This window comes from Colobus angolensis, unplaced genomic scaffold, assembly GCF_000951035.1.
Source record: "Colobus angolensis palliatus isolate OR3802 unplaced genomic scaffold, Cang.pa_1.0 Scaffold344, whole genome shotgun sequence".
NCBI classification, from domain to species: Eukaryota; Metazoa; Chordata; class Mammalia; order Primates; family Cercopithecidae; genus Colobus; species Colobus angolensis.
Window position 1 is genome coordinate 1,946,081 of NW_012116755.1, and position 21,287 is coordinate 1,967,367.

Sequence of the window (21,287 nt, forward strand, 5' to 3'; positions counted from 1 at the left end):
AGGTGGGTGGATCACTTGAGGTCAGGAGTTAGAGACCAGCCTGGCCAATATGGTGAAACCCCATTTCTACTAAAAACACAAAATTTATCTGAGCATGGTGGCATGTGCCTGTGGCCCCAGCTACTAGGGAGGCTGAGGCACAAAAATTGCTTGAACCTGGGAGGCAGAGGCTGCGGTGAGCCAAGATCATGCCACTGCACTCCAACTTGGGCAACAGAGCAAGACTCTGTCTAAAAATTAAAAAAAAAGAAAAGAAAAGAAATTAAGTTTAATTCCTTGAAACAGATAAAAGTTTATGTTCTTCAAAGGAAATGTTCTCCAGTGTGTGCAGTTGTGCACACCTATGTTCTTAGCTACTCCAGAAGCTGAAATTGAGGCTGAGACGGGAGGATCACTTGAGCCCAGAAGCTTAATTCCAGCCCGGGCAACATAGCAATACCCTGTTTCTAAAACAAAACAAAACAAAACACAAAGGAAATGTCCTTCATGGGCTAGGGAGCATTGATTAGAACTTAAGTTTAAAGACCAAATACAAATTGAGAAACATCTCAGGCCAGGCGTGGTGGTTCACGCTTGTAATCCCAGCACTTTGTAAGACCAAGGCGGAAGGATCACTTTCGGCCAGGAGTTTGAGACCAGCATAGGCAACATAGTAAGACTCAATCTGTAAAAAAAAAAAAAAAAATTTAATGAGCCAGGTGTGGTGGTGCACACTTTTAGTCCCAGCTACTTGGGAGTCTGAGGCAGCAGAATTACCTGAGTCCAGGAGTTCGAGGCTGCAGTGAGCCATGATTGCCACTGCATTCCAGCCCAAACAACAAATAAGACATTGTCTCCAAAAAAAAAGTTGGGGGGAATAACTCCTTCTTATGTAGGTCTGGAAACAAAGACCATATGTAAGTGATTTTTAGCCCCTTAACAGTAGAGCATATTTCTGCCAGTTTCTGAATGATTTTTTATAGAAGTACTCAATCAGTAAATTATTCAGTGGCCAAGTATCCTAAGGTGTAGGACAGGGTCTGGCTATTTTTGTGACTTCTTTACAGTGGTTTAAGATTATATTCAAGCAGGAAAAAAGATTTGCAGCATTGTGATATAATTTTAAAATGCAGTTTCAAGTATGACTTTGTTTTTACTCAAATGCATTGCCGATTTGCAGAGCCTCCAGGTAACACCTGGATTTTGCTTTACCATCAACAATAAGGAACCAACTCTATGGTGTAAATTGAAATAGACCTATGGAGTTTTGTTTTTTTGAATCTGTTTTTAAATTCTGTTCAAGATTCCGTTCCATGCTTTCCTCCTCCAAAAGAGACTTATTTTAAGTACTGAAAAGGCTGACCTTTGCGGAAGGTAGAGAAAGTCATCTTAACTGTTTCTCAGTGTTGCTGTCAGCATTACTCTTGCTAGAGCACATCAGGACAGCAACAGCCTCTGAAAACTCTCCTGGTGCATTACCTCTTTCTTAAAGGTGTTTTGGTAAACCGGTCAACCACACATGAAATGAAAGTCACCCACTTTCTGTGATGAGTAATTTGGAATTCTACAATCAGAATTTTTGAGAGCCTCCAAACAACTTTATCAAGCTGGGCTGGGAGGAAAAATTAAGACCTGTCAACCACATATGTATTTCTGAAATCTGCATAAATTGGAATTTCCTAGCCCATTTCTGTATTCCTTTTGATTAACATTGTCATTTCAGGAGGCTATTTGAGATGATAGTACAGCTATTCCATTTTAGTTTAACATTTCTGAGACCCTCAGCCCTTGTCTCAAGTAGCAGCTCTGGAACAGGAATCTAAAGACCTCTGTCTGTGTTCAGTGATGCCCTTGATTAGCTGTGTGGACAAGAAGCTGAACTCCTTTGGGTCTCAGTGGTCTCATATGTTAGGAACTCAGTTATCTCTGAGCACCCTTTTCACTCTGATTCTAATTTCTTCAAATACAGACAGCAAAGGTTTATGTATATCTAATTATCTTTCCTGTTTTCTAAGAGTTGTGGACTTTTTTTTTCATCACCTGCATGTTTAGGCTTGCAGTTCGAATTAAAGTCTCCTTATCATACATACGAGGCTGGCCTCCAAGTTGAGTGTGCCACCACACAGGACAGCAGGTGCCTTAGTTGTGTGGTCTGAAATACCAAGTTAATGATTAACCAGGAATTAATGTAAGCAGGAAGCCCAAAAAAGAAGATATCCAAATGATTAATAAACATTTTATCACACTATAAAATAACCAATAAACATCTTACACTATAAAATGTTTCTGGCCCAGCATGACGGCTCACACCTGTAATCCCAACACTTTGGGATGCCAAGACAGGAAGATCATTTGAGTGCAGGAGTTCGAGACCAGCCTGGGCAACAAACACAGCAAGACCCCATTTCTATGATTTAAAAAAGAAAAAATTGCCCTCACTGGCAAATATAAATTATTCAGCAGTGAGATGCCATCTTCCATGTAGTAAGGAAGCTAGCATAAGAGCAGCACTCTCATATATTGCAGGAAGTAGCTTGGAACAATCTTTCTGAAAAGCAGTTTGGCAATACATAGTGAGAGCCTTAGAAATATTCATTTTTGGATGCACTAATTGCACTGCTAAAAATCTATCCTAAGGAAATAATCAGAAATGCAAACTTATGCACCAAGATGTTCATGTAAGTGTTATTTCAAGTAGCTAAAAATTTGGATACAATCTAAATGCCCCAAAATGCTGAGACAGGGTAAATAAAGTATAATCCATCTACATGGAGCACACTTACACAACACTTTCAATTAAATTACAAAGAATGTTTAATAACATGAAGAAATTCATCTGAAATAATGAGAAATAGAAAAAGCAAGATACAGCTTGGTTATCTTTGTCTTTATATATACATGCACATATATACACATACTCAAAGCAAGAGAAAAGACTAGAAAAACTCGTGCCAACATGTTAACACTAGCTATCTCTGGGTGGTGAGCCCAATGTACTTCTGATTTTTTCCAGATTTTTTATAATGATTATGTAACTTTATCATTTACAATATGGTATATATTCTGAAGAAGGAAAATGCGCTGAGCCTCCTGCTGTGCTTGGAGTTGTGGGGTGGGATCAACTTTCAGCTTCCCTCCTTCTGGTGGTTAGCATCAGGTTGAAAGAGAGGGGGCACATTAGAGCGTGAGAACATGTCGTGGCCCATCTTCACTGAATGAGATCGGGAAGCCTTTTCTCTCCCTTTGTGGGAGACTGCTGTAAACATGGAATCTTGTCACTTTTTGTTATAGCTCTGTAATGCAACTTAGACACTAAATTACCCAAACTGAATTTCTCCCTTCAGTTTGGAATCAACAGAAAGCAAGCAGCTGCTCAGGTAGCTCCCATGCGGAGGGCAGGCTGCCTGCTGACCCTGGAGAGCACAGCAAGCCCTCATCCACAGGGCTTTCTTCTCTGTTTCTCTGATCATGCCAGAAACGGGGCTACTGGGAAAAGGAACAGGAAGGGAAGAGAAGCTTTACTTGGGTCCAGCTGTATTAGTAAGCCTTCCTTGTGTGCCACTGACTGGCTGCTAGGATATGGGAATGGTGATATTTTAGGAATGAGCCATGGCTAATACTTGGAAACTAAGGTAATTATGTGACATGATAGCCCTGGGCACAGAACAAGGAAGAAGGGGAAGGTAAAGTTAGTCTGATTTAATGAAAAGTCCAATTTGGAGACCATTTTCAGAGATCCATGGCCTTCAAAGATCTGCAGCCTGGCAGGCCACTCTCCCACCAGGTCAGGGGAGTGCGCAGCAGGCTATCTGGGGCTTCATGAGTAGATAAATGTCATCTGCAGCAAGTAGGTGGGGCTCTGATATGCCCTGATATTCTTTGCTCATATTGTAGTTAGCACATTCTTTGTATGTAGTGATTTTTTTAAGAGCACTTAAAATGGCCAGTGTTCTGAATTTCCTTGTTTATCCTAATAATTAGCAACTCCTTACCTCCCTCCCTCTCCTCCCTCCCTACCTTCCCTTTGTCTCTTCTCCTCCCTCCCTCCCTCCCTCCCATCTGTCCTTCTTCCAAGTGGGACAAATGTGGCCGTCAATGCCCAGCAGCTATCAGTTGTTGCAATTTCTGAATTAGTGCAGCCTAAACTAATGAATAAATTGTGAAGATCTCCCCCCAGTTTTCATCATTGTGCTTACATATAGCTGTGCTTCAGTGCAAGCAAGCATGATCTACCTCCAGGGATGTACCGAAGGAGTAGGAAGAAAGCTGACTCAGATAAATCCAGGGCCTTCTTCAAGGCAGAGGCCCTGCCTAATACTCCCACATTTGATGGTCCTGAGTCCGAAGGTTTGTTAGTGGTTTAGAGTTGCAGATTTTCCACTCACGTATAAAGGCCCCTGCTGTGCACAGTCACTATGATGAATGAATAACTCAGCTGCATACACAAGTCTGTTCCCAAGTACCTACCATCTGCTGAGTGAATGAATGAGTGAACAAAAGGGAAACACATTACCCCAATTGTGACTCTGAATAATGAACTTGGCAATGTGATGTGATCTGTGCTTCAGCAGGCTTGGGTTCCAAGTCCAGTAGGGCCCTTGACATCCTTTGTCCTTCATTCCTGTGCACCTTGCACCTCCATATCACATTTGGTATGTCTTTCTTGTAGTGTTGATGGTTATTTATGAGCATGTCTTGGGCTGCCTGCTCTTATTGTAAGCTCTCCAATTAATTGCCCAGTGTGCTGTATACCCAATTGTCATGTAAATACATGTTGAATGAATAAACAAGTGTGACTCATTCAGAGCTAAACTACGCATGAGAGTAGACATGGCCAGCTTCAGCCAAGAGAGTGAAGACCAGATTCCCAAAGCCCTGTGGCCCATTCCCTAGCTCCCTGGAAGACTGGAGGGAAAACACTTGGGAACAAGCAGGCTTCTGGGAGCTGGGAAGCGCCCCTTTCCCCACTGGGAAATTCCATGTGAGCACTCATCAGGGCATTCCCCTGCTCTCATTCTCTTGCTTCGGCTGCTTGGGATCTTTCAATGCACCCCTCCCTGCAAAAAGGTGGTGGCGCTAGCTGGGAAGTATAGCATCCAGTGCCCCTCTTCACTCATTTCTTTCTTCCCTCCTCTCTTGCCTCCACTTTGTCCCACCCACATTATCCCCCACCCCTCCTGCTGGCAGGTTTATTCATTCACTGAATCAAGCCTAGTTGAGTCCAAAGCAATTAACATTACTGAGCATCTATTAGGAACTGGAGACTGAGAGTGGCCTTCAAGGATTTCAAGGCCAGGAGCAGTGGCTCATGCCTGTAATCTCAGCATTTTGGGAGGCCAAGGTAGGAGGATTGCATGAGCTCAGGAGTTCAAGACCAGCCTGGGCAACGTAGTGAGACCTCATGTCTACCAAAAATACAAAAAATTAGCTGGGTATGGTAGTGCGCACCTGTGGTCCCAGCTGCTTGTGGGAGTTGAGGTGGGAATATCACGAGCCCAGGAGACTGAGGCTGCAGTGCACCCCAGCCTAGGTGACAGAACAAGACCATGCCTCAAAAAAAAAAAAAAATCCTCCTCACAGGAGAAAGGTAAGCAGCTTATCTAAATACACAATAAAATGTAATAGCTGCTAGATACAATACAGGCCCTACACAGGATGCATCAGGAAGGAAAAAGGAACTAATTCTAATTCTGACCAGGAGATATCTTCTTAGTGGAGATGGCATTTGAGTTGAGCCAGGAAGGAGGACAGAGTTTTGATAACAGTTTGGGAAATGGCGTGAGTAAAGACATGGAAGCACGTGTGGGCAACATTTGAAAGAGCAGAGGGAGTGGCAGGGGATGGGGAGAAGTCCTGGATGGCTACGTGGAGGAATTTGGACTTGATTGGGAGGAGGAGCTCTTCAAATATGACTACACGCTTTTCCTCCCTCACAGCTGAGAGTTGTCAGGCATTGGTTTGGTTCAGTGATCGTCAGCAGGCTGGCTCCCCAGGGGCAGAGATTGCTTTGCCCAGATTATATCCCCAGTGCCTAGCTCAGTGCCAGGCACATAGCAGGCACTCAAGAAATACTCACCGAAGAAATAAGCAATACATTTCACATAATAACTCTGTGCTTTCTGATTATATGGTACAAAGAAGAATTCTGAGACTCATTCTGAGCACCAGCAGTGCTGCTGTCGATGAATGGCGTCTGGGTGGTTGTAGGCGAGGGCACTGGGGTTAGTTGGCTAGGTTTTGCCATTCCTGCTCTAGATGATCCATCTGAGATGGCCCCTGCTGCACTGCAACCCTCGGAGAAGACAGACAGTCCAGAAGAGTTTCAACTATCAAGTTGCATTGTTGGGAGCTTTCAGATGTTAGGATGTATTCGTGTAACTAGCAGGCCTTGGTGTGGGTGTACTGCTGAGGGCCTGCCTGCCAGTTCTGGGGAGAGCCTCCCTTGTGGACATCCCCTGAGAGCACTCACTCAGAAATGGTTACAGGTGGGTTAGAAACAGGCAAATGAAACCATAGTGTTCGCAGTCAGGCTATAGGGGCCCATAGTGAGGAGAAGACAGTGCGTGGAAGCGGGTGGCAGAAGGTTGATTTCACGTTCTACTAATTGTGCTGAATGCCAATGACACAAGTCTGTTTTATGTTGTGAAAATTCATCATTATACCCCTAGGACTCACACTTTTCAGTATGTATGCTATACTTTAACAGTTTACCTTAAAAAAAAAAAAAGTTATAATAGACGAGGCAGGAGAAGCTGCAGCAGGTTTTAGTCATTTTTCGCAGGTTGCAATTCTGTCTGTTCTCAAAAGGTGGCAGTGTTGTGCCACTTGATAAAATGCGAGACCAGAGAACAGGATTCCTTGGATTCTCAATGGATTCCCAGCTCCTTCTTGAGGCCTAATGTTGATTTTTTTGTTTTTTGTTTGTTTGTTTTGTTTTGAGACGGAGTCTCGCTCTGTCGCCCAGGCTGAAGTGCAGTGGTGCGACCTCGGCTCACTGCAACCTCTGCCTCCCAGGCTCAAGCAACTATCCTGCCTCAGCCTCCAGAGCAGCTGGGACTACAGGTGCGAGCCACCACACCCGGCCAGCTTTTTGTATTTCAGTAGAGACAGGGTTTCACCGTGTTGCCCAGGCCAGACTCGAAATCCTGAGCTCAGGCAATCCGCCCGCCTCGGCCTCCCAAAGTGCTAGGATTATAAGCATGAGCCACTGCGCCTGGCCAATGCTGCTGATTTTGATCATCCTACCTTTCTTTATCTTTGAATCCAGATCATTCCCTCCTAATTTTTGTCCTAAAAACACCTTTAAAAATTTATCTTGAGCAACCAAAGCCATGTACTGGTGATGTTTGAGGAGAACATCACTGGATCTCCAGGAAATGACTGCTCCTACCTGGTGCCCTGAACATGAAATACTTAATGTGTGTTATCAGCAGATGTCTCCATGAATCATTCATCGAGTTTGGAATAGGTCTTGCTGAAATGCCTCAAAATTGAATCAGGCAGATTCTTAAGAATAAACAACTGCAAATTTGCAATAATTTCAGTATGAAGGTCAACCTGTTTTTGTCCTCTTATGAGAAAATGTTTATATGTCACTATTTACCCAGTAAGAGTATAACTAAAACTACTTTTTAAAAACAGGCACTATAAATAAGTTATAATCAATTCATATTTCAGAACACTAGGTAACTTTTTTAAAAGTGAGATAGATCTATATGAACTGCTAGGAGAAATCCACTCATATCATTAAGTGAAATACCATAAAGTATACATAAGGTATAATCCCACTTATATAAATCCCAAAAAATATGTAAAACCTATGTGGGTAGGTATACATTTATGTATACAAAGGCATTGAAAAATGTCTCCAGACTTTACCAGGGATATTTACCAAACTATTAATAACTGCCTCCTGAAAGGACATAGGCCTAGAAAGGAGTGGTAGTGTTAGGATTTGGACAGAAGGTTTATATTCATGTATGACTTGTATGGTTTAAAACTTTTTTTAGGCCAGGCAGGGTGGCTCACACCTGTAATCCCGGTACTTTGGGAGGCCGAGGCAGGCGGATTACCTGAGGTCAGGAGTTTGAGACCATCCTGGCCAACTTGGTGAAACCCTGTCTCTACTAAAAATACAAAAACTAGCTGGATGTAGTGGTGGGCATCTGTAATCCCAGCTACTCAGGAAGCTAAGGCAAGAGAATCGCTTGCACCTGGGAGGCGGAGGTTGCAGTGAGCCGAGATTGCGCCATTGCACTCCAGCCTGGGCAACAGAGTGAGACTCCGTCTCAAAAAAAAAAGAGAGAGAAATTTACAAGTACGTTTATGAAGTCATTTTATTTAATCTTCCCAACTACACTTTGAGGCAGGTTTTTTTGTTTTGTTTTGTTTTGTTTTTTTAAGACAGAGTCTTGCACTGTTGCCCGGGCTGGAGTGCGGTGGCACAATCTCGGCTCACTGCAACCTCTGCCTCCCAGGTTCATGCTATTCTCCTACCTCAGCCTCCTGAGTAATAGAGAGGGCTTTCACTATGTTGGCCAGGCTGGTCTCAAACTCCTGATCTCGTGATCTGCCTACCTTGGCCTCCCAAAGGGCTGGGACTACAGGCATGAGCCACCGCACCCAGCGGAGGCAGGTTTTTTTTAACCCCCGTTATATAGGTAAGCAAACTGATACTCAGCACAAGTAAGTGACGTGCCTTGGCTCACAGAATTCGCTGAGAAGCAGAACTGACATTTTGAATCCAGGGCTTCCAAATCTGAGGCCTAGGGCTCTTTCCACTTCACCATAATATAAAATAGACCTGTAGGTAATACCTACAGATTTGACTTTCTTTTCTTTTCTTTTTTTTTGAGACAGAGTTTCATTCTTGTCATCCAGACTGGAGTGCAGTGACATGTCTCAGCTCACTGCAACCTCTACCTCCCTGGTTCAAGCGATTCTCATGCCTCAACCTCCCAAGTAGCTGGGATTACAGGCACCTACCAACATGCCCAGCTAATTTTTTTTTGTTTTTAGTAGATTCGGAGTTTCACCATGTTAGCCAGGCTGGTCTCAAACTCCTAACCTCAGGTGATCCGCCTGCCTCAGCCTCCCAAAGTGCTGGAATTACAGGTGTGAGCCACCACACGCGGCCTGAATTTATTTTCTTATCGCTTATTTCTAAAGAGCCATTTGTTTAAGCTGGGTTTATAAGTGGCCTCGGTCAGCCCAACTGCTTTTATGAGGCGCAGCTACTTCTGCCCATCCGAGGTAAGGTCTGTGTTGCTGTTTTCTCAATGCTTCATGTCCCACTCCTCCTGTTTCCTTTTCCTGTTATCTTTCCTCAGGGAGCCTTTTCATAAGCTGCTGGCCCAAGGCCTTATCAAGGGGCAGACATTCCGCCTACCATCTGGACAGTATCTACAGGGAGAGGAAGTGGATCTCACAGGTAAGAATGGCCCGTCCAGTCCCATCCAGGTACTCCCCGAGAGCCAAGGCCAGGCCTGAGAGCTAGAGCAAGCAGGCATCTGCCTCTAGAGTGGGGCAGGATGCGGGAGAGAGACCCACTGGCCATGTGGTCTCTAAGCCTCAGCTCCCTCTTGGCCTGCGCCCCCGAAGCCTGGTCCTGGACTGGCCGTCTGCTCCTCTGCCCCAGCCCCCTTCAGCCCAAGTGCCACCTCAGCTTCTGGCAGGGTTTTCATTTGTATGTAACAGAGTCAATTGGGGTATCACCTCCTATCCCAGACCATCTTTGAAAGCCCACCTCAGGGACAGAACCCCCAGGCCCAAGACACATTCTTCCAGAACTGGGGTACTCCCAGTGTTTCTCCTCACATGGTCTAGTGGCATATTTCAGAACCTTAGGGGGCAGCACTCTGTTTACTCGTAGCACCCCAGAGCAGCCCCCTCTTAGCATTTCCCAGTAAAACACCTCCCCCTGATTCCCCGAACTTCCCTCCTGTCCCAGCTGTCCTAAGCCTTTTCCCTCCACTCTGCATTTTCACCCTTCATCCTTTACATTTCACCCTTCATTTTCACCCTGAGGATCACCAGATCTTCAGGTTCCATGGTGAGGATGCATCACGTGCACCCAGCACACACGTGGAATATGTGACATGTTAGAAAACAGGCAGGGGCGAGGCGCGGTGGCTCATGCCTGTAATCCCAGCACTTTGGGAGGCCAAGGCAGGCGGATCACCTGAGGTCAGGAGTTCAAGACCATCCTGGCCAACTTGGCGAAACCCCATCTCTACTAAAAATATAAAAATTAGCCAGGCATGGTGGCATGCACCAATCAGAGCTACTCAGGAGACTGAGGCAGGAGAATCACTTGAACCCAGGAGGTAGAGGTTGCAGTGAGCCACGATCATGCCACTGCACTCCAGCCTGGGCAACAGAGCAAGACTCTGTCTCAGAAAGAGAGAGAGAGAAAACGGGTGGAGATATGCGGTATGTATAGGGACAGCTGTGAGAAACCCCCAGCACTGTGACTATTACATTTAGAAAAACCAGTGCAGAATGGATGAGATTAGGTCACACAACAACCCTGTAAATGGGAGGCAGCCTCTCCAGGCAAACATTAGAGACAGGGTTTAGGGAAGCAGTCAATGCAGTTACCTCATCAAAACAAAATATATCAAGGTTTGTAACGGTCTGTGGGAGAAAAAGAAGCTGGAGAAGCAGAACTGGCAGTGTTTCTGCAGCATGGATGACAGAGGGAAAGAGCTAAATTCAGGTGCACATAGAATTCAGCTTCACAATTAGTGAAGTGTTCTTTGTAAGGGGCAAGGCTGCCCATGTATAGCTGTGCAGTTTGTGCACTACACAAAAGAACCAAGCCAAGGCTCTGATTTTAGTAGGGCCTGAAATGCAGCCATTTGTCAAAGTCATATATTTCACGGCCACATCTGCCAAAAGAGGGTGACTTTTTCTAACTTGTCAACTTCTCTGCCCAGAAAGATATATTTTTCCTAATTTGCACAACAGTGTTTTAAGGTCTAGACACAGCCTGGGTCAGAGTAGAGGGGGCCAGCGGTTCCCTGAATCTCACCACAGCCTGGATAAACCTCTAGGACTTCAGTCTCACCCTCTCTGCTGTCATGGGGTCAGGCAGTATTGTGAACATCTTTTCTCTTCACACGTTGTCTTGCCTACTGGGTGAGAATACTTTGATCAGCAAGGGCAGGTTTCTGTCTCCTTCATGGATGTAACTCTCATGAAATATGGAGTTGGCTTTTAGGTCTGTACATCGGTCCCCTGTTAGTTTGGTTGCTATTGGAGTCAGAGATTATTTGGCTAGGAGGAAAAGAAATCCACCCAAACCCAGTTGCAGGAAATGGAGCTAGGCCCTACTGCCCATAGGAAGTCACCAGCCACTCCTTTTTCCTTTTCTCCTTCTCTGCTCACTAGTTCCTAGTTCTTCCTGCTACTCTCCATTCTTCTGCCCTGTTCTCCTTCATCTGCCAGACTTGGATTCTGCTCTCCACAGTTTCAATTTAACAAGTGACCTTGGGTAGATGCAGTGGCAAATCTCGCCCCATCTCCTTAGGACCTGATGGTTCCAGTGCTCAGCAACATGGAAATAGAGTTTCTGTGGCTCTTAGCTCCAATTTGTGAGATAGAGGCTTAGCCTTGCCAGGTGCCCTTACTAGTCCTCTCCAGTAGGGCTTGGCAACAAGGTCACCTCATCCAAATGTGGCCATTTAAGACCTCTTCCATCAGCACCATCTAGACCAGTGGTATGTGAGTAGGGGAGGAGACAGTTTCAAAGAACAGGGTATGGGTGGCTGGCACCACAAAGGGACCACTACATTTACCATGAGCCCGGTAAGTAAATTCCATATGCCCTGAGAGTACGAGATCATGTTTTGGTGACTGCAGCATGGATGGGACAGGTCAGGCTGCCAACTTGCATGAGAGACCCTTGATCCATCAAGAAAACAGCAACGTGTATGAATTTTTCAAAATTACTTTTTACTTTCCTTTTTTGTGTATAAATAATTTACTTGTAAAGGGGGAAATTGTTTTACAGAAAAAGCTGGCACAGGCCGTTATAACTGTACTGTTTATTCATGAAGGTTTGTGAGAGGAAGGTGGGCCTCATTCATTTAAAAATAAAAATATTTTTATAACAATACAGAGGGAGAGAAAGCGGCTTGTTAAGTGAATTAGTGTGATTCTTCAAATGGACACTTTCCATCGCTCACCCAGTTTTTTCTTATTGACGCTATTTCTGTAGAAGCAATTCAGAATCACATATACCATACCTATGGATTGTTTTGGCATCTAGGTTCCGTTCCCGTTCATGCAAAAACGAAAGAGAAGTTAGAGGTGACGTGGGAGAAGATGAGTAAGTCCAAACACAACGGGGTGGACCCAGAAGAAGTTGTGGAGCAGTATGGGATCGACACAATTCGGCTCTACATCCTTTTTGCCGCCCCTCCTGAGAAGGATATCTTGTGGGATGTGAAAAGTAAGTCACCTTCCTCTTCCTGACCTGCTTCCTTTGTGATCTGCCCTGGACTTTGAAGGAATTTGAGGAAGGAAATGTCTTTGCTGAAGACAGTAGTAGAGAATTCTAGGAATCAGTTCCATAGAGCAAGTAGCAGCTTGACCAGCATCCTGCAACCACTCTTAGACGGGTGTTGACAAAAGTAAGTGAGCCTCAGAGTCATGTGGAAAACATGTTGCAGATGCAGACTCCACTGCTCCGCCCATGCCTGCTGACACAGCCTCCAGAATGGGGCTCAGCAGGTGGCCTTTGAACAAGCTCAGCGGTGATTCTGGTGCACCCTCTACAAGGACCACGCTTTGAGAGTGGTTTCCCTGGAGACAGACTGGCTTCTGAGCTACTCCTAGGCCTGCTATAGTCCCAAGAGGCCAGTTCCCTCTTTCTTGATGTACCCTGGAAGGTTTTTTCTAGAACAGTGTCATTCTCCCTCACCAATCCGTAAAGCCCCTGGAGGGGCCTGGGCCTGGTGTTACTTATGGCCTCTCAGTCACCCACAGCACCCTCCATCTCCCCGCTTAGGGGAGATTTGTCTCTCCAGAGTTGTTTAGCACTAAAATGACATGAAGTAAAATAATCTTGAGTATCTGGCTATTCTAGAATAAACCCGTCCAACAGTCATTCATTTTTACTTCATATGATCTGCCCTAAGTGGTGTTGTGGGAAAAGGAAGTCAGATGCCTGAAATCCTGAGCCTTATGTGAAGTATGCATGTCATTTGAGAAATCACTGTTTATTTTGATGTACTGTGGCTAGTGGGAAGTGTGGTCTGGAACAGTGGTCACAGATGCCAGTCCTGGAACTAGCTGCCTTAGAATCACTGAGGGGCTTGCAAAGCACAGACAGGTGGAGGTTCTGGCTCCCAACCCTAACCCAGGGGACAGGCTCCAGGAATCTTTCTAAGAAGCCTCCCAGAAGGTTCTGCTGTGCATTCAGGCTTGAGGATGCCTAGCCTAGTGGCCAGAGAGTACAAGGACCTGGACTGACCCTAATTTGGCTACTGGTGTAACCCAGGGCCACCAAGTAAAGCCAATTCAGCTTTACCAGAAGATCAGATCAAAAGCTGGATTGGATGAACTTGTGTAAAATATGGAAAACACACATACCTGCAAGGACAGGGATTGTGTCAACGCACTTCACACTCTACAGCAGTGTGGCTGCAAGCACAGTCACGCTATCCACAAGATAAGAGCTTGCACTAGCAGGAGTCAGCGCTGTCTCCCAAGCACCATGTTAGCTCCGTGGCATTTTTGTCCCAGCAAGCTTGCTTAATCAAGGCGGCAGGGCACCAGGGCTCATCTTGACCAAGCTTCTGAGCTCATGACCGTTGGTGGGTGGCACTTTGAGTGGCCCTGCCATCTAGTGCCCTGAATCTGGGTGCTAAAATGAGATAGAATTGGTCCTGGTCTGAATTCTCAGGCACTGAAAGCCAGGGAGGATCCTTCAGCCTGCCCTCAGAGGAATCCATTAGGGTGCAGTGAAGTGTCGCATCAATTCACAGGTGCTTTTCTCCGCGTAGTTATACCAAGTCCATCACCCTTATGTTGTGCACTCTCTCTTTCTCATTTACTGATGCTGAGTTCAGCTGATGCTCTTCCTGGGGTGCTGAGATGGCAACAACGACTGTGGGCCTTGACAACTAGGTTTATTGAGGCCAGGGCTTCTGGGAAGGCTCCCCAGCCTCAGCTGCTGAGTGACAAGGAGAAAGCCGAGGCCAGGAAGCTCTGGGAGTACAAGAACTCCGTCATCTCTCAGGTCAGAAACTCCCCAGTTCCAGTGGTTAACTCTATAACCAAGCACTCTTTGGGAACCTTTGCCTATGGTCTTTGCGGCCCTCCCTGCCGTGGGGTAGGCCACTGTGGGTCTTCCTTTCTGGCGATAGTGGTCCTTGCTTTGAGTGATTGGCCCTGCTGTTTTGGGTAGTTTACCAAGGTAGATCACCAGTGCATACGTTCTAATGCAAAGAGAGGCCCTCAGGAAATGGCTGTCTGATGATGTCTCACATTTGTCCATCCTGGGTCTCAGGAAGCTGCCACTTTCCATGTTTCCACATTTAACACATCCAAGCAGAGAACCAAATCCAGGATCACCATGTCCATCCAGGATGACACCGTATGTGTTACATTAACAGAAACACAGTGTTAGAGTTGACAGGGGCATTCAAAAACTGTCCTCTGTAGCCTCCTCGTTGTACAGATGGGGACAGAGATGAGGTCCAGATATCTCGCCTAACGTCACACAGCTAGTGAGGAACTGAGCAGAGATTAGAATCCCAGTCCTCCACATAGCCAGGACTTTCCCACTCAGTTACTTTGTTACACAATATCCATGTGAACTATTGTGGGTTAACTTCTGCAAATCTGAGTCATTATAATGGGTATCTAATATCCCAAAGTCTTCTTAAGCTGATTAAAAAAAAAAAAAAAAAGTATGCTGATTCAGACATAAAGTTAATCAGCATCACTCATCTGCACTCTGATAAGACAATAATGCATGGCAGGCTTTTGCCTCTCTGGTTTATATAACCTGAAATGGCCCTGGGTCCAGCATGGTCTCATTTGTTGACACTTCTTCCGCTTTATTTCTATCCTCTGTACCCTCTCTGTATAGAGGAACAGAGCTCCCTGAATGAATGTAGGGGTCTGAGTGATGCCTGAGCGATTGAGTTCATACCACATATTTTCTCCCTGGATTTGCTAATTTCTTCTATTCTGTCAGATAATAGAATTGGGTTATTTCAACAAGTTAGAAACTTTTGACATCCTTAAAGATGTGTCACTTTTCTGTATTCTTGCCTGTAGTCAAAATGGAAAAGCACAGAAATATGAAAAAGCTGACAAGTTGTGTTAATGTTCTTATGTTGACTATACATTTCAAAATGTAAAATTGACTGGGCCCAGTGGCTCACGCTGATAATCCCAGCACTTTGGGAGGCCAAGGTAGGCAGATCACAAGATCAGGAGATCGAGACCATCCTGGCTAACACGGTGAAACCCCATTTCTACTAAAAATACAAAAAAATCACCTGGCATGGTGGCACGCGCATGTAGTCCCAACTACTCGGGAGGCTGAGGCAGGAGAATCGCTTGAGCCTGAGAGGCAAAGGTTGCAGTGAGCCAAGATCGCGCCGTTGCACTCCACCTTGGGCGACAAAGCGAATCTCTGTCTCAAAAAAAAAATAAAATTAAATTAACCTTATCCCGTAGACTAAAAACCATCAGTGTGAAGCAAAGCCACATAACCAAGTAGAAGTGACATCCTTTACTCCTGTTTTCTGTTATGTTGAGTTTGTCCGTCAGTGGGTCCTGCCTCCTATTCATGTTAGTAGCATTGTTTTTTGTTGTTGTTGTTGTTTTTGAGACGAAGTCTTGCTGTTGCCCAGGCTGGAGTGCAATGGCGCAATCTCGGCTCACTGCAACCTCGCCTCCCAGGTTCAAGCCATTCTTCTGCCTCAGCCTCCTGAGTAGCTGGGATTACAGGCATGTGCCACCACACCCAGCTAATTTTTTGTATTTTTGTAGAAATGGAGTTTTGCCCTGTTGGCCAGGCTGGTCTCGAACTCTTGACCTCAAGTAATCCACCCACCTTGGCCTTCCAAAGTGCTAGGATTACAGGTGTGAGCCACCACTCCCAGCCGCTAGCACTGTTTTTCTAAACACCTACTATGAGAACCAACAGTATCCCAGATATGTGGAAGAATAGTCTTAAACAGTGGAAATAGTGTTGACTTTGAATTTTAAAAATATTTGTGCAGATGAAACATAGCGATTATTTGAGATAGTAGATATATTTATAAATATCTTTGCATCCAATTCATTTTCCTTTTTTTTTGTTTTGATAATTTAGTCTTTTTGTGGAAAACTTAAAAGAATTTTGAAATAAGTGAATAACTGAATCTTTACCAATAGGTGACCACCCATTTCACAGAGGATTTCTCACTGAATTCTGCAATTTCTCAGCTGATGGGACTCAGCAGTGCCCTCTCGGTAAGTGGCCTGTCCTCTCATTTGCTGGTTGCAGAGGAGGGAGGGAGAGGTGTGGCAAGGAGTCCCACAGGGTCCCAAGAGGGACAGAGAGCACCCCCACTGTGTCACCACCTAGGTGTGGCTTGATTATCTTAAGGAAACATTTTTCCATAGTCACAACCTAGTTTTATTACTGGAAGTTTCTTAAAGATTTTCTGGTCCAAACCCCCTTATCCCCCAATATTTTACAGATGAGGACATTGAGGCCCAGGGAAGTTAGATGACATGTCTGGTTGATTAGTGACAAATCTAAGACCAGAATCAGGCCTGCCTGTCTTCTGGCTCTTCACACCCTCGCTGTCTAATTTCCTGAATGAATTGTGATACCTCCTCAGCATCATTACATTTGATATTCATTTAACCTGGATGGATCAGGATCATTCTCACCAATGCCAAAAGTCAGCCTTTTCAGTATGGACTTTCTCCTTGCTGAGTGTGACTGCCATTTTTCTTACCAGGGAAAGGACTTGTCAACAAATGTTCTTAGCTGTTGGACAACAAAAGCATGCATTAAAGCTATTAACAAATGCTTTTTTAAAATGAAGGCCTCTCCAAGCTTTTAAGACCAGTGGGGGCCAGGCACGGTGGCTCACGCTGTAATCTCAACGCTTTGGAAGACCAAGCTGAGAGGATCACTTGAGGCCAGGAGTTCAAGACCTGCCTGGGCCACATAGAAAATAAAATAATTAGGCTGGGCGCAGTGGCTCATGCCTGTAATCCTAGCACTTTGGGAGGCCGAGGCAGGCAGATCACGAGGTCAGGAGATCGAGACCATCCTGGCTGGCATGGTGAAACCCCGTCTCTATTAAAAATACAAAAAAATTAGCCAGGCGAGGTGGCGGGCGCCTGTAGTCCCAGCTACTCTGGAGGCTGAGGCAGGAGAATGGCGTGAACCCGGGAGGTGGAGCTTGCAATGAGCCAAGATCACACCACTGCACTCCAGCCTGAGCGACAGAGCGAGACTCTGCCTCAACAAAAACAAAACAAAAAAATAAAATGAAATAATTAGCCGGATGTGGTGGCGTATACCTGTAGCCCCAGCTACTCGGGAAGCTGAGGCAAGAGGATCGCTTGAACCCATCCTGGGCAACAGAGTGGGAGACCCTGTCTCTAAAAATAAAATAAAAAAGGTAATTTTAAAAAAGCAAAATAAAGATAAAAAAGAACAATGGAAGAAATTTCAAATTTGACTACATAAAACTTGACATTTTCAGTATGTTAAAAAAATTATAACATATGTCAGACAGAAGGTTAATGTCCTTAATAGGTAAAGCACTCTTGCATATTAATATGAAAATACCTAACCAAAAATGGTCAAAGCATATGAAAAGATAATAACTCACAGAAGATGATATAGAAATAGCCAATAAATTTGTGGAGAAAAAAAATCTGCCTCTCTAATTATCATGAAAGGCAAATTTAAAACAAGGTGCTTTTTTTAAAAAAAAAAAAATCTGTCAAATTTGCTGAGAATGCTTTAACATAACTATTTAGGGCCAGGCACAGTGGCTCATGCCTGTAATCCCAGCACTTTGGGAGGCCGAGGCAGCAGGATCAATTGATCTCAGGAGTTTGAGACCAGTCTGGGCAACATAACAAGACCTCATCTATAAAAAATTTAAAAATTAGCCAAGTGTGGTGGCATGCACCTATAGTCCCAGCTACTCAGGAGGCTGAGGTGGGAGGATCCCTTGAGCCCAGGAATTTGAGGTTGCAGTGAGCTGTTTGGTGGCACTGTACTCTAGCCTGGGTAACAGAGTGAGACCCTCTCTCAAAAACATGAAAATAAATGCATAATTATTCCCTATGTTATTGCGAAGATGGCAAAATAGACTTTTACACACCGGTGATAGCTGTGGTTGATGTAACCTTGCCAGGAAGCACTCTGGCTGTCAGTTTGATTGTGTTATATCCTCTGATCCAGGAGTATTCGTTGCAGATGATTTATAATCAGAGACTTGGAACCCCAAATGTCCTCTGATGGGGGAATTGGGAAATGACTGATGTCGTATCAATAAGAAAGGAATGTGCCACCACCATTAACATCATGTCTTGAAGAATACTTAATATCAGAAACTGTTTATCATATAATATTAAGTAAAAATACATGACACAAGGCCAGGCAGAGTGGTTCACACCTGTAATCCCAGCACTTCGGGAGGTCAAGGCAGACAGATCGCTTGAGGTCAGGAGTTCAACACCAGCCTGGTCAACATGGTGAAACCCTGTCTCTACTAAAAATACAAAAAGTTAGCCGAGTGTGGTGGTGCACACCTGTAAACCTGTAGTCCCAGGTACTCAGGAGGCTGAGGCAGGAGGATTGCTTGGACCAGGAGGCAGAGGTTGCAGTGAGCTGAGATCATGCCACTGCACTCCAGCTTGGGCAACAGAGAGAGAGAGACTCTATCTCAAAAAAGAAAAAAAAAGATACAAAAGTGTTCATATGAGCTGGGTGCAGTGGTTCACACCTGTAATCCTAGCGTTTTGGGAGGCCAGGGCACCAGATGGCTTGAGCCCAGGAGTTCAAGACCAGCCTGAGCAATATAGTGAGACACCCCATCTCTATAAAAAAGAATAATAATTTTTAAAATTAAAAAAAAGTGTTCATATGGTAAGAATATCAATCCTGAAAATGTTACATGTGTAATAAGCATCTATATACACATTTTTGCATTTTTGGAGACAGGATATAATATACCTTTTTTTCTAGGTTGTATAATTATGAGTAGTTTTTCATTTCCTGTGTTTTCTGTGCTGAGTGTTAGTTTTTTAATCAGAAAAAATAAAGCATGAAACTGTAATGAATTTCTTTTTCCATTCTGGAATTTGAGAAGTCCTTAATAATAACACACAGAGCTAAACACAACCATGTTTGCTGGAATTGACCAAAGGTGTTTAAGAGAATAGGGGTCCCTGAGTAGGGTAGAGAATCCCCCCTGCCCTGGGTGTTTCACAGTTTAATACCTTTGAGCAGCTCTCCATGCATTTATCTGGGGACCTACAGCGCAGAGGAAACCTAGCAGAGTGGTTAAGAGTTTGGCTACAGTGTGCCTGGGGGCAGATTGCCCTCCCTCGCTGATCCTTAGCTGCTTCATCTGTCCAATGGGGTAAGAATACCACCCTCAAAGAGTGGTGAGGACTAAATAAGTTAACATCATGTATTCGTTGTTGCTGCTGCTGTAGTTTTTTTTTTTTTTTTAAGACAGGGTCTCACTGGCCCAAGCTTCAGGGCAATGGTACAATCATAGCTCACTATAGCCTTGATCTCCTGGTCTTAAGTGATCCTCCCACTTCAGCCTCCCAAGTAACTGGGACTATAGGTGTGCAACTGTGCCTGGCTAATTTTTTTTGTCTTTTAATTTTTCATAGAGATGAGGTCTGCTATAGTGCCCAGGCTGGTCTCAAATTCTTGGGCTCAAGTGATCCTCCTGCCTTGGCCTCCCAAAGTACTGGGAGGATAGGCATGAGCTACCATACCTGGCTTGCTGTAGTTTATCTTAGTGCTATCATTAAGTAGGGGAAGTTCTTTGTCCCAAGCAGAAATGGATGGCAAAGGGAGTTTCTTCCTACCAGCTTGTGTCTCTGGACTTCAGATACATTAATGGTCTTTCTTACCTGTGCTTATTTTTATACCTCAGTCTTCTTACTTTTTTTTCTCTTCCTTAGCAATCCTCTCAGAGAGTCATTCTCCATAGCCCCGAGTTTGAGGATGCTCTGTGTGCCCTGATGGTGATGGCTGCTCCAATGGCCCCTCACATAACCTCAGAGATCTGGGCAGGTACGTGGCAGAGTCCTTGTTTGACCAGTTACTACTAACTAGAATTTGCCCAAGCCTCTTTTTGAACATCATTTGGGACTCAGATGTCCTCAGATATAGGGTCCAACATTTGGCATCTATACTCATCAGCCTCTCTGTGCTGTACTCTGAATGGTAGTATTTCATCCACATGGTCACCCCTACCAAAAGGAAAGACACTTCCTTGCTTTGAATAATGTGCCCAGACTAATGTAGGTGTTGATGTTACCACCTTAATCCCTTCTTGTGACTCAGCCCCCCAGTATCCACATACTATGACCTACGTGGTCTTTTTAAGATAGAAACTCATGTTTAGCACCACTCTACAGATGGAAATTAAGTTATAGGTCTAAACTTACACTGTAATTCAGCACTTTTCACCAATTATTCCTAATCTAGGCATCAAAGCAGGCCTGACTGCCTGCTTGAATTTCAGCCCCTAGCACTCTCTCCACATCATTGGAACGTTAGCCTGGACAAAACCAAGACTTCACATAATCATCAAACTGGAATTAGGCCAAGTATATAGGGAGGGGCAAAGTGACACGTAATTGAGCTCCTGAAGGATCATGCATGGGAAAGTCTTCAGATGTTTCTAGAAATAGGTCATCTGAAATGCATGTGATCTCTCCTAATTAAATTTACTGATGTGGTGTCACAGAGAAGAAATGCATGTTGTTCAGTTGAGCAAACCACGAGTCTCAGTGTAAGCTTGAGTGATAAGAAGAATTTGAGGATTATGTGAAATTACCACCACCCAAGCAGCTTTATACCTACAGGAGATGGGTGGAAACTGCAGTAGGATTTATAGTTGACAGAGTAGTGCCAGTGTCTCTCACAAAGCCTTGTTTATTGCCTTCTACTTTAAAACATAGTGCTCCTTGTTGATTTAAGGGAATCGCTGGGAATTGGGCCCTACCATCTCCCTCAGAGTTGCTTCTTAATTCTGCAGGAGGAGCAGTGGTTCCTTTTTCTTTTTAGCTAAGATGAGACTGTT

General features: G+C 44.6%; 1 protein-coding gene across 2 annotated transcripts in view; it reads left to right on the forward strand.

The window, feature by feature from the left end:
- Positions 1-21,287, forward strand: part of LARS2 (leucyl-tRNA synthetase 2, mitochondrial) — a 162,387-nt gene that overhangs the window by 118,215 nt on the left and 22,885 nt on the right. For both annotated transcript variants that reach the window (XM_011952653.1, XM_011952654.1), the window contains 5 exons: positions 9,309-9,409; positions 12,251-12,433; positions 14,055-14,224; positions 16,378-16,455; positions 20,161-20,272. In XM_011952653.1, coding sequence (XP_011808043.1) covers positions 9,309-9,409; positions 12,251-12,433; positions 14,055-14,224; positions 16,378-16,455; positions 20,161-20,272 — 644 coding nt within the window. The remainder of the gene's footprint in view (positions 1-9,308; positions 9,410-12,250; positions 12,434-14,054; positions 14,225-16,377; positions 16,456-20,160; positions 20,273-21,287) is intronic.